General features: G+C 41.8%; 1 protein-coding gene across 5 annotated transcripts in view; it reads right to left on the bottom strand.

The window, feature by feature from the left end:
- The window catches only part of LOC137870953 (DNA (cytosine-5)-methyltransferase 3A-like), a 40,417-nt gene extending 31,979 nt beyond the window's left edge, over positions 1–8,438 (bottom strand). For all 5 annotated transcript variants that reach the window (XM_068708465.1, XM_068708466.1, XM_068708467.1 and 2 more), the window contains exons 1-2: positions 8,226–8,438; positions 3,369–3,582 (exon numbers count right to left, since the gene is read on the bottom strand). In XM_068708465.1, the coding sequence (XP_068564566.1) occupies positions 3,369–3,437 (69 nt within the window). In that variant the 5' untranslated portion in view covers positions 3,438–3,582; positions 8,226–8,438. The remainder of the gene's footprint in view (positions 1–3,368; positions 3,583–8,225) is intronic.
- Between the last annotated feature and the right edge of the window lie 3,697 nt (positions 8,439–12,135).

The following is a 12,135-nucleotide window of genomic DNA, read 5'->3' as shown; positions in this document are numbered from 1 at the left end:
TTGGGTAAATGAGAAACATCATTACGCCGACTCGTCCGCCTTCACAACCTAACTGTTCGTACTAAGGCTCATGTGACCGTGGTGTAGTTGGTTTACATCTGCCCTCTGCATTCACGCTTCAACAATCAGTTAAAGTGAGCGTTCATTTGTGAAGATTATCTTGCTAAACAAAGAGTCTAAGTATCATAATGACATCTAGCAAAAGAACCAATCTAAAGATAAGAGAATGAGAGATTTCTGAGTAGATAAACCCGCATTCACAAATCTCTGTTTGTTTGCCCCACTATCAGTGACAACAAGGTACCAAAATATCCACTCAGATCTGAGTCTTTTTTTCCTCAGAGCTGTAAATCTACTCTCTCCAACACATTAGTAATCTTTGGGTAGATGCAGCCCCCCCAATAATCCCCTCACTTTCTATTTTTACTTTGGCTCCGGGCAAGATTTGAGTAGCAGGTCTGTGCTCAGCTTCTATTGGCCACAGGAGCACACATGTAAGAGCTGAAGAAAATGAGCAACACCTGTTGCATCTTCAGATACAGCAGTCAAAACATGAATTCAGTGAGACGTTACTTTAAGAGTATTGTATTCTAGCCTGTAGGCAGGGATTAGTCAGTCCCAGTGATTTTAAATATGGGCTTTTTTTTATTCACATTTGGGCTGTCTCTGTCTCTCTCTCTATGCGTTTAGACGACTTGTTCTACATCAATTACAACCTCTTGTCTCCTTCTCTTTCCTGCTGTAATCATTACGACCTGACACTCTCTCCCTCTCTGACTCTCTCTGTCTCTCTCTCTCTCTGTCTCTCTCTCTCTGTCTCTCTCTCTCTCTATCTGTCTCTCTCTCGCTCTCTCTCCCTCTCTCTCTTTCTGTCTCTCTCTCTCTGTCTCTCTATCTGACTCTCTCTCCCTCTCTGACTCTCTGTCTCTCTTTCTATCTCTCTCTGTCTCTCTCTCTCTTTCTGTCTGTCTCTCTCTCTCTCCCCCTTTGTCTCTCTCCCCCTTTGTCTCTCTCTCTCTCTCTCTCTCTCTCTCTCTCTCTCTCTCTCTCTCTCTCTTTCTGTCTCTCTCTCTGTCTCCTCTGCTGGACCCTCTGCTGTGATGACAGTGGAGTGGTTGCTAAGGTGCAGTAAACTGCTTAGCAACCGTCTCCGATGGGGTTGCCGTGCTGACTAAACATTTTGATGTCACTTCCTTGACGATCAGCACAGCAACCAGCCAGAACGGGGTAATGGCCCCCTGCGCCTTGTCTGCCTCCACATGACTGAATCACGACGCACACACATTTCAACAGTACTCAGTACTCACTGCACTGAAAGTACATCAAGTAAAGAGAAGAAGAAGTACAATTAGGTCAAATATAAACCGATACCCAACACACACAAATGCATACACACTGGCCAATCTGTCCATCTTTGGTCTATTTCTGTCTCCCGGCAGGTTATTTTAGGCCACTGCAGTTGCTAAGCAACGAGACTGCCAACCAGGCGGGCAGAGGAGGATCCTCATCAGCAGCAGACAGCGTGTCCTCTTTCCTTCTTCCTGATCCCTACAGTACGTCCTCTCTCTCTCTGTCTCCTGTTTCCTGCGTCTCTCTCTTTTCCGTGTCACTTTGAATCTTTTACTCACGTAATCGTGACACTTTCTTTTTTCTAGATTCACATTTAAACACATTCATAGCACAGCAGGTGTCACTTTTACACAACCCTATCGTTAAAACAGTCAGTATTTATTTACAAGTACGTGCATTTACACGTACATTTACCACGATGGACTGAAAACTACACAACAAATTGACAAATCCTAAGCAAAATGTTCTCGTGGTCACTATGTCGGACCACTAATAGTCAACAATACAGCAGTAACAGTACAACCGTACAGGGTTCAACATAAAGGCTTTTTGTTAGTCAGAAATCTACTTGCTCAAAGTAAATTTTCACTTGCCCCAATATGAATAGTTTTATTTATTAGCGGTTATCAACAACTAAGACCAAATTCATTGTCATCTTTACTGAATCTGTAGTTTCGTCTTTTAGTGCCCCCCCCCCCCAACTAAACTCCTGTTTCCAGAATAATTGAAAAGCTGGCTTCGGCTTCAGCTCGTAAACTTTTACACGTCCCCGAGGTGGATCGGCAGTCTTCAGACTGTACATGTGCCAAGGCATTAGAGAGGAAAGTAGACCTTGCTTATCTGCGATCACAGCACTAAGTGAAAAGAGTTATAAATATATATATATTATAAAAATCTATGAGCTGAAATAAGTGTCAATGCTGTTTTTGAGCTTATAATTTCAATGCTTGCTGTGAGTGTAAACCACCCTCGGCAGCAAAAAAGCACAAAGTATTCTGTGACATTGATGTAATAAATGCATTTTAAGTTTCCATCTTTGCATCTTTTCTACACATTGGGAAGCTTAAATTTGAGTTTTTTGATATACGACTACAGGCTTCGACATTTCTGAAATGTCTTTCTGTCTTCAACATGTGAGCAGCAGCTTCTGTCACTGCTGTGCAGCGCATTGTAACTGGACTCAAACCTCACACTTCTATCTCCTGCCAGGTTTTCCTGTCTGTCCGAAAACTCGGATTTCTCTAAAGTTGTTTCTTTTAAGTCTCAGGAAGTTAAAAAGCACAACAAACTCTACAGTAAAAAAACTCTATAACGGAAACTTTGTTCTTGTTGGCTCTCTGCCAGCGTGTGAATGTGGAAGTAAGTGAGTAAGACGGCTCTTTATAGAGCAGCGCTATAGAATGAACTTCAAACTTCTCACAGATTTACGAGGGCTGCCCTGGGCTCTGGGGGGAGCAAATGAAAGGAGCCATTTTTCACTTTGTGTACGTCTGACTGTGCGTTAATGTGTGTGTGTGTGTGTGTGTGTGTGTGTGTGTGTGTGTGTTCATTTGTGTAAAAAAAAAAAAAAAAAAAGACAGTTTGAGAGTCGAAACCCTGCACTCGTCTCACCTGCATGTGGTCAGTGAGTGTGCGGAATGCAGAAAGGCCTGAAGTGAATGTAAATAAATAACTGTAAGTTTAATTATTACACACACACACAATGTTGCTTGCCAGATTTTCTGTGTGTGTCGGCTAAAAAAAGCTCTCAACTGCAAGCTAAAGTAGTAGTGGTGGTAATGATAGCTGTAGTAAAAGTGGTGGATGGCTGTAATAATATCTGTAGCTGCAAAAAATAGCCGTAGTAGTAATTGAATACATATAACAGAAGCAGCAATAATAACATTAATAGGAGTCATGGTAGCAGTCCATTACATTAGTAGTCGTACTGGTTCTACTGCTTGTATAGCTGTACTAGTAGTAGTAGTGATACATAACGTCCCGCTGTGTATCAACGATCATTCAGCTCACTGACTCACCGCGTCGGTGGTGACGTCGTTCTCCGGAGTCTCCGGCGGTTCGGCGGCTGCGGGGCTGTTGGACGGCATGGCTGAGAGCAGCTCAGTGGAACCACGTTTAGAAAGGTAGTCAAAGGGAGCCAATCAAAACATGGGACAGTCCCTCAGAAGCACCAGGTGCAGCTTCATTCAATCTGTCAGCCTGTCTGTCGGACGATCACTCACTCAGTCAGTCCTACAGAGGAGAGAGGAAACACACACACACACACACACACACACACACAGCATGAGGAGACATACAGTAAGGGGACAGAAAGAAAGCAATCTCAGTATGTGGCTGACATCTTTCTTTTTTTCTTTCTCTCTCACACACACACACACACACACACACACACACACACACACACACACACACACAGAAACCCCCGGGGTTAAGGCTGTAAAGGTAAAGGTGTCTCTATGAACTGTACTTGATGGATGGGTCCCCTGCACATACACAGAAAATATTCCATTTCAGAGCATTAATAGGTTAACACACACACACACACACAAACACACACACAGGTGGTCTCAAAGGAATCTGCTGGAATTAGGGCAGCTTTCAACATGGCTGTTACAATGTTTGATTGATGTGGCCGGATAAAACTGTTCCGTTACATTACTGAACAAAATGGCTTCGTTTTAAGTGCAGGTAGTAAACTGTAAAAATCTGATTATTTTCCCTCAAACAGGACACAAATCTGTTTGTTAATGACGGCTTGATTTGGGCAGTCTGTTACTCATAGTGTTTCTGACTGTTTAGGGCAAAGCAAACCCCATTTTAAACATTCTAAGGGTGAAACTGACAGCAATATGGTATTTTTTGTCGTTTTTTTGACAGCAGACAGTAGAGACAGACAGGGAACATATGGAGGGGGGGGGGGCATGCAACACGTCTTAAGAATGCTTGTTTTGTTTGACTAACAGTGATATTTTTTTTGAAGGCATGAATAAAATTGATATTGATTTTCTGTCGTTTAACTAAACCGTCACATCTGAATTACGTCACTCCATTTTGACAGTTGCCATGACGCCTACATGTCGCTGTTGGAGCTCGTAGTCAGAGGATGGGGGGGCCATGTGTGACCTTGTACTCATCTTTTGTCTCAGCACTCGTTATTTGTCATATGGAAGTTAATAAGTGACAAAACTATTGAGCAGGCCCAAAAGAAATTCATGCTGTCTTTCGTCAAAGAGGGCACGGACACATTTGTAAGAACAAGTTTTGACAGTAAAACCCTGATTGGGATCTGCTTGGATTTGTGTTTTGTTTTTTTGGCAGATTGTAAGCTCTTGAGACCGTTAAAGGGCGTTTACCAACGAATGGCAAACACACTACAACAAAACGTGCCCATATCTGGCTCTGAGGCTTGTATCTGTTCACAGTTGAAGTCTTTCAGATAAATGAAGCTGAAGAGCCGACCGGGAAGCCTAATGGTACATAGAAGGTGGAGCCAAACAAGATGGCGCTTCACTTCTTGGTCCAGTTCAATACTGCTGCTCTGCTGTGAGTCTGACTTTGCATGCAAACTCCCAAAAAGACAAGCAGATTTAAAGATAGCCAGTTAAAGTGTTCTACGGTGTTCCTCTTTTACTTTAGGATATCAAAACGTGTATCATTATACACAAGCTGAGACCATGTAAAGAAACAGTCACCTCTGTTTAAATGCTAACAATGTTTCCAGTTTGCTTGTGGTCTGTTCTAGTTAGTGTTACTGTCTAATAATGCAGCATCAAGCAGAAGTACTGTAACTATGCAGGGCCGGATCAAACCACTTGGGGGCCCCGGGGCAGAGTGTTTCTGTGGGGCCGGTTCCTCCCACTCTCTTTGCCTTGAGTAAGTATCTCGTTACCTCTAAGTACCCTTTAGGTACCGAACACAGTGCAGACTGCACATGGCAGCTCATTGTATAGGACAAGAAACCAACCAGTACCCCTGACTGTGACATACGGTCCTGCCGCAGCTTTGTGGTGTGTTCAATTTAGAAATATGCACCATGTAAGAATAATATCAGCTGAAACAATAAAGGTCTTAATTGATTTAGAAACATTTTTCTCAAGATAAGGTAAAAATGCACAACCTGCAAATTTGCAACTGGTCAAATTACCACAAACTAACTGCAACATAGTCTTTCTTAGTTTAAATCATTCAAATCAAGCACTGATTTAAATCAGTGGTTCAATTATTTATATTTTTAATGGACACCTGCCACCCACTTTTTCTATAGCTGTAATATAATTTTAAAAATTAAATTAAATTGATTTGCCTTATTTTTCCATGGCCATAGCTCGGCTGCCCATGATCATATATATATAAAAAAAACACAAGACACAATGGCATTTGTCAAAGTAGCCTGGCCATGAAACTTGTTTACTTCTGCGTGAGCATGCCAGGTGTGAAGTTTTTATGACTGTATTTTTGCCGGTCACTTCAAGAGTGCGATTTGTTCAGATACTGAACACAATGTGAACTCAAAAGGAGCTTAAAATACTGTGTTTGTGTGTGTCTAAAAGGAAATTGGATCTCAGCAGTGATTTGGATTTGAGCACAGCGTGAGTGCAGCCAACATGTCTAAATCTCCTCAAGACGTATCGTATCGTACAGTATGTCACTCCTCACACTGTGTGGCCTTACATCACCTACTGGTGAGACGGCAGGCAGCCGGCCAGCGTTACCAGCGGAAAGACAGGGGTGGAAACTTTACAGAAATGTACAGTATCCACCCCACAGGGGGCTGCCTGCAGGAGCTCTGCATATATAGGTCACCCACACACCTTTCACTCCTATAGCCAGTCTTTACACACTGATTGAAATGGTTTCTGTCTTCATGCAGCAGTGGTTTGACTTCTTAGACCATCGTTAAAGGCCCAAGCAGAAGCCTGTACTGGTGGGAGGAGAAATGGTTGCGCAGAGAAAAAGCTTCAGAGGTTGGTCAAGGTAATGAGAGCTAGGCAGTGATAGGACAGGAAAGTGTGGGATTTGTCTTCACAATAAAAGCATTTTCTTTTTCTTATTTATTCAATTTAAATATATGTGTGTATCTGTTTTCGTTCTTTTATGCTGCTGTAATAGATTCTCCTCCCCTGATAACGTTTTTAACGGAGGTATTTTTTTGCTTGAGACTTATTTTCTAAAAGGTAATCATATTTCAATTATGGTATCATTTCAGCTATACAGGTGTCTTGTATTTCAAAGCAACAAATTCTTAAGAGGCCAGAAAATGTCAATTTTTCAAAGAAATCCAAGTGTTCCATAGCCAGGATATTAAAAATGAAAGGTCATCTGAGGCCATGAGTTCTGTCCCCACAACATGTCTTTCCCTAACCCTCACAATTAAGTCTCTAAAATGTTGTTTGTTATAGATTTGTCTAGTTTATTTATTCAGCTATGTTTTCTGAAAGTGGTAGGTCCCAAAGCCTGGTCCAAAAACCTTCTCCACACTGCCAGGAATAAAATGATCATGGGGAAATACTAAATCCTTTATTTATCTATTTTTTCAAAAGGTGAAATTGAATGGGATCAGCTAAATCAATACCCACAATAGGTGTTGTTGATTGTATAATGTAAACTCCACACAGGTTGCTAAAAAAAACAAAATTCCCAGAAAAAATACAGAGGATATGACTTAAATTATCTCAAAAACAAGTGATCACAACATATTAGAGCCGAAACAGTTAGCCAATTGATGGATTAGCTATTTGACAGAAAAATAATAGGCAATTATTTGTTAATGATTAATTGTTTAGGCCATTTCTTTAACAATCGACAGATGCACTGGTTCCAGATTTTCAAATGTGAATATTGGGGTTGTTCTAGTCTTCTGTGACAGTTAATTAAACACTTTGGGGTTAAGGTGTTGTGGTCAGATACAATACAAGACATTTAAAGACCTCACTTTGGACTTTTGGACAGCTATTTGTGACAGCTATTTGTGACAGCTATTTGTGACAGCTATTTTTCACAAATGTCCGACAATTTATACACCAAAATATAACCAATCAATAAAATAAACTTAAATTGTGAATATCATTGAAACCTGACATATTTATCAATCACTTTTCCAAATATTCGTGATCAAACTGATTAAAATCGTTGATAACAGTACAGGCAGAGACGTGTTTACCGCAGTGTATTCCGACACTTTTACTTTAAAGTCTACACCGGAAGTGTCAGAGTTCTCCTGCTAGCTTGACGGACCCCAGCTTTATGACAATTAATATTGGGAGCGACCTCACGCGGCCTTTACCGGACAGCCTCCCCAAAACGCCGTATAATCCCGGCGGGGGGGTGTGCGGGGCGAGCAGCCGGTGACCGACACGTGACAAAGTGTGTAACGACCGTAAGCCGTTACTGGGTCAGGTAAAAAACACACACGGGGGCGCGTTTCAGACCGAACGCACTCGTTAACCTCAGCAGGCGCGCGCCCGCCCGCCCGCTCGCTCGCTCGCTCGCTCTCCGCGGAGGCGACGGTTCCGCGCGCTGATGTGTCTGTCTGCATCTGGTGGGAGAAGAGAACGGTGCGCTCCGGTTTAACGTTACCTTCTAGTGTCGGGGGGGGCGGGAGGCCACCGGACAACGTTCAACACACAATCGTAATATAACGGTTGTCCGGTGGCCGTGATTTCCCTCCCACTGTACAAAAGAACTCACCAAGTTCACCAGCCCCGTGAACGAACCGCTCCGTTTTCACGCGCACATCATCTGCTAAAACGGAACCAACGGTTTTGGCTCCGGAGCGCGCGATGACTTTGGGAGATAACTGCAACGTTAGCTTAACTTAAAGGCTGCAACGGCTGCCGGTGTGTGTTCACGAGCTAAAATGTAATGTTTATATTTACCGTGTCGTCCGTCCCTCAGGTACACGGACCCTGACGGTCGTCGCTCTCTCTCCTCTCGTTCACTCTCGATCTCTCTCTCTCTCTCTCTCTCTCTCTCTCTCTTGCTCACACACACACACACACACACACACTCTCTCTCTCTCTCCCTCCTCGCGCTCTACCGAGTCTTCTCTCTCTCCGCTGCTGGCTCGCGCTCCCCCGCCTGCTTCTCTCTCGCTCTCTCTCGCTCTATCACGAGCCGCAGAGGCTGCCGCACCGGAGAGAAAGTTTTCCGCGGGGTCCTAAAGTCTACCCTTACGACTCCGCTCAGCATACACACGTACGCGTACGTGCACGCACACACACACACACACACACACACACTTCACCAGGTGAGGACACGTGTAGACGTGCAACTAGCTTAACTAGTTTGCTCGCTAAAACACTTATTTAGTGACATCATTGTAAGAAATTGATGAGTCAATAAATAATGTATTATTAATTTACATGTTGTTGAATCCTTACCACGAAACGCCACATTTACTCAGACAGCACAACCCTAATTGAGTACAGCTAAATGAACAAATAAAAACACTGCATTGGCCTGAATATATATTTGTTTGATTGAAAGTATGTTTGAAAAAATGCGGGTTGAGTCATAGGAGGACTAGACATTTAACGTTTAGTAGGTTAAGTATTCACAATGTCGGCTGTTCCTTTTAAATGGAAAGAAAGCGGCTGCTGCCACCTGCCACACAGGAGCTGCTTTAATGTTAAAGCTGCATGCACCACTAGGAGTACAACATATACTGAAAGAACACGCTACCCGAATAAGAATCTAGATGGATGCTTGCATATATTCATTAACCTCGTGTTTTCCCGCCGCAGGAGGTCATTAAGAGGGTGTGAGGTGTTTTCCGTGTTTGTGCAGCATCCTCTTATCAACCACCACCTCTAATGGCTCCAAGGTGGTTCCCAAAACTGATGCCCGTTGCACCAGCAAAATTGTGCTTGCAACAACAGACTGGTCAAATATCTCCAACATGTTGTTGCAAACATTAAAAGGACCAGAGTTTCCTCAGGAAGTAGAGTCTGCTCGGTCCTTTCCTGTAAACAGATTTACAGTCCAGTCTGTTATCAACTGGTCTCTGAGGTGCTTGTACTTGTCCACCGTCTCCACCTTATTATAGAGTAGGTGGTTCCTTCTGCACCTCCCAGCGAAGCCGACCACCACATCCCCCCGTATTCCCATTCACATCCACCTTTAATACACCCAACAACTGAGTCAAACTGTAACGGTCACACATCAAAGCTACTCTTGACTTGTCTTTATTTCAGCTGATATGTATAAATGGCGTAGATTATGAAAGGAATTTGTGTTCAAACTGATTACGACAAAAAGTTGAGACACACATTGGCTCTTTGGTCTTATTGCCTCACGGCACTGGTTTGCCAACCTTTTTTGACATGTGACCTTTCTAAATTGAACCAATATTTACTCATCGTGTCACAGCTTGCAAATGTCTGAGTTTCGAGCAGACTGACGTTCCGTTCTTACATTTGTCTTTTTTTGAGTAGTTTTTAGAGAGCTGAAAAGGTCAAACATTCCAGCTCCAACAATACAGAAAGCAAGGACACAAGAAAAGTCTGAAAATGAACCATAACCTGTGTAGCAAATACAGATCTTTTTAATTATCTCCTGATTCTAAAATAGTTGGGAACCAATATGTTAGAATGAGTTTTATACAGCCCAATATCACAAATCACAAATTTGCCTCAGGGGGCTTTTCAATCTGTACAGAATACGACACTCTCTGACCTTTTCGACCCTTGCTTCGGATAAAGAAAAACTCCCCAAAACATGTTCTTTTGTCATGTCTTCTCCGGGTTATCAGTCTCCAAGTGAGAGCAAGACGTTTACCCTGTTTTTGTTGTTTGGCGGGTTGGTGTCTTCTGGTCTAACATCTTTTCTAGGTTCCTCAACAGGTGAAGCTGAAGCGTGCCGCAACAAGTTGAAACCAGCTCTCTTGTACCCGGTATTCAAGGAAAAGATAGGAAAAGCAGAGAATGTCGCATGAGCGGATTAGACAGACTGAAGGCACGTGGGAGAATCTTAAAAGAGTAATTCACAAAGTGTTGTGAAAATGTTTCTGTTTACAACATCTAGAGATAGAAAGATGAAGTAATTCTTACTATGGCTGCAACCAACAGTTATTTTCATTACTGATTAATCTGTTATTTTTTTTCTATCACCTTTAATAGTGAAAAACGCACAGCGTGATGTCTTCAAACTGTTTGTTTTGCCAAAAGCCCAAAATTATGCAATTTGCAATGATATACAAAAAGCAGCAAATCTTAATAAACTTGAATTAGGAGATCTTTGGAATGAACAGCTACTTCACGTGTCAGTGAGATGACATTGGCTTTTATTGCTTGAGGACTAGTTGATTTTGGCTCTAGAAGAGAGGGTTCAACTCTGTTTAACCTCTGAGAAGGAGAAAGAGTAGAGATCCTAATAAACCGGCTCATAACGGCGCTGTGTGAGTACGTATAGAGGAGGTGGGGGGTTATTTATAGCAGTCAATGAGGTCACCAACAACAGAAACCTCAGTGAACTTTATTCAGTCTATAGTTTACACCCCTCCACACACACACACACGCACATGCACACACAGACACACACACACACACACACACACACATACAACACGCAGAGTCATGACCTCTGAAGGAAGCTCCTGGGAAAAGTGAGAACTGCTCATCCATACTAACGAGAACACTAAATCAGAGGGCGGGTGTTAAAAAGTCCAACATGCAGGAGAAAAATTGGCTATTTATTTATAGAAACTGGGTTGTGACCAAAAACATTGGCTCGGTTTTGTTTCTCCTCAGATTATTGGGATCAGTTTGGATGAACATGGTACATTTACTCAAGTACTATTCAAATCTCAGGTACTTGTACTTGACTTATTATTTAAACTTTCTGCTACATTTCAGGGGGATGTATTGATCGTTTTACTCCACTGCATTCAGTCGTTAACATGCGATGCATTATACATTACAATACCTAAACATTGTATTGTTAAAAATGTGCTCCAACATGAAAAATAAAACGTAGTTTACACGTTAATGCATCGGTAATATTCCAATACTGTATGATTATTATTTAACACTCTTCAAGGGTCTATTTTGCGTAATGAGTATTTCTGATGTTACTGCTGATACTTATCTACTTTAACTAAAGTACGATTTTGAATGCCGGACTTCTTTCACAGCAACACCCATTGTGACTGTATTTAGAAACTGCGTTTTTATTATGTCTTTTAAGAGTAAGCGTATTTCTCATTTAAAAAAGTTCCACCGTATCAAAGATGATGTGATTTTTGCTGTGAAACATAACTAAGTACATCTACTAAAGCACAGTACTTGAGTACAAATTTAAGTACATTTATTGCCACTTTTTACTACAGATATGTTTTACTACGCTACATTTATTTGTCAGCTAAATTGACTAGTTTCATGTTCAATTTATCTCCACCTCAACAAGCCAATTATGTTTTGCATTAATGATATAAAATGTATCAGTGTAACACTCACAGGGCCATTATTCTGAATTGAGCACATGTACATTTGACTGCATTATACTTTTACTTGAGTAGCATTTTTGGTGGAGGACTTTTACTTGTAATAGAGAATATTTACAATGTGGTGTTGCTATTTTTACGTAAGTAAGGTTTTGGAGTTCCTGCAACAGGGTTTAGAAATGCTGTGTTCCACATGAGGACGACACTTTGCAAATGGGTCACTTTCCATACAGCAGTGTAGTTTCCAACTTGTTTCACAGATTTATCACATTAGATTTTTATGAAGATGTTTATCCAAACTAGTCGAGAATAATGTTGAGGTCATGGAGAAGTAGTGGAAAGTCACA

Source organism: Cebidichthys violaceus, unplaced genomic scaffold, assembly GCF_023349555.1.
Source record: "Cebidichthys violaceus isolate CVI_PGR_0920_01 unplaced genomic scaffold, fCebVio1.0.p SCAF_14, whole genome shotgun sequence".
NCBI classification, from domain to species: Eukaryota; Metazoa; Chordata; class Actinopteri; order Perciformes; family Stichaeidae; genus Cebidichthys; species Cebidichthys violaceus.
This window is presented reverse-complemented; position numbering and strand designations above follow the sequence as displayed.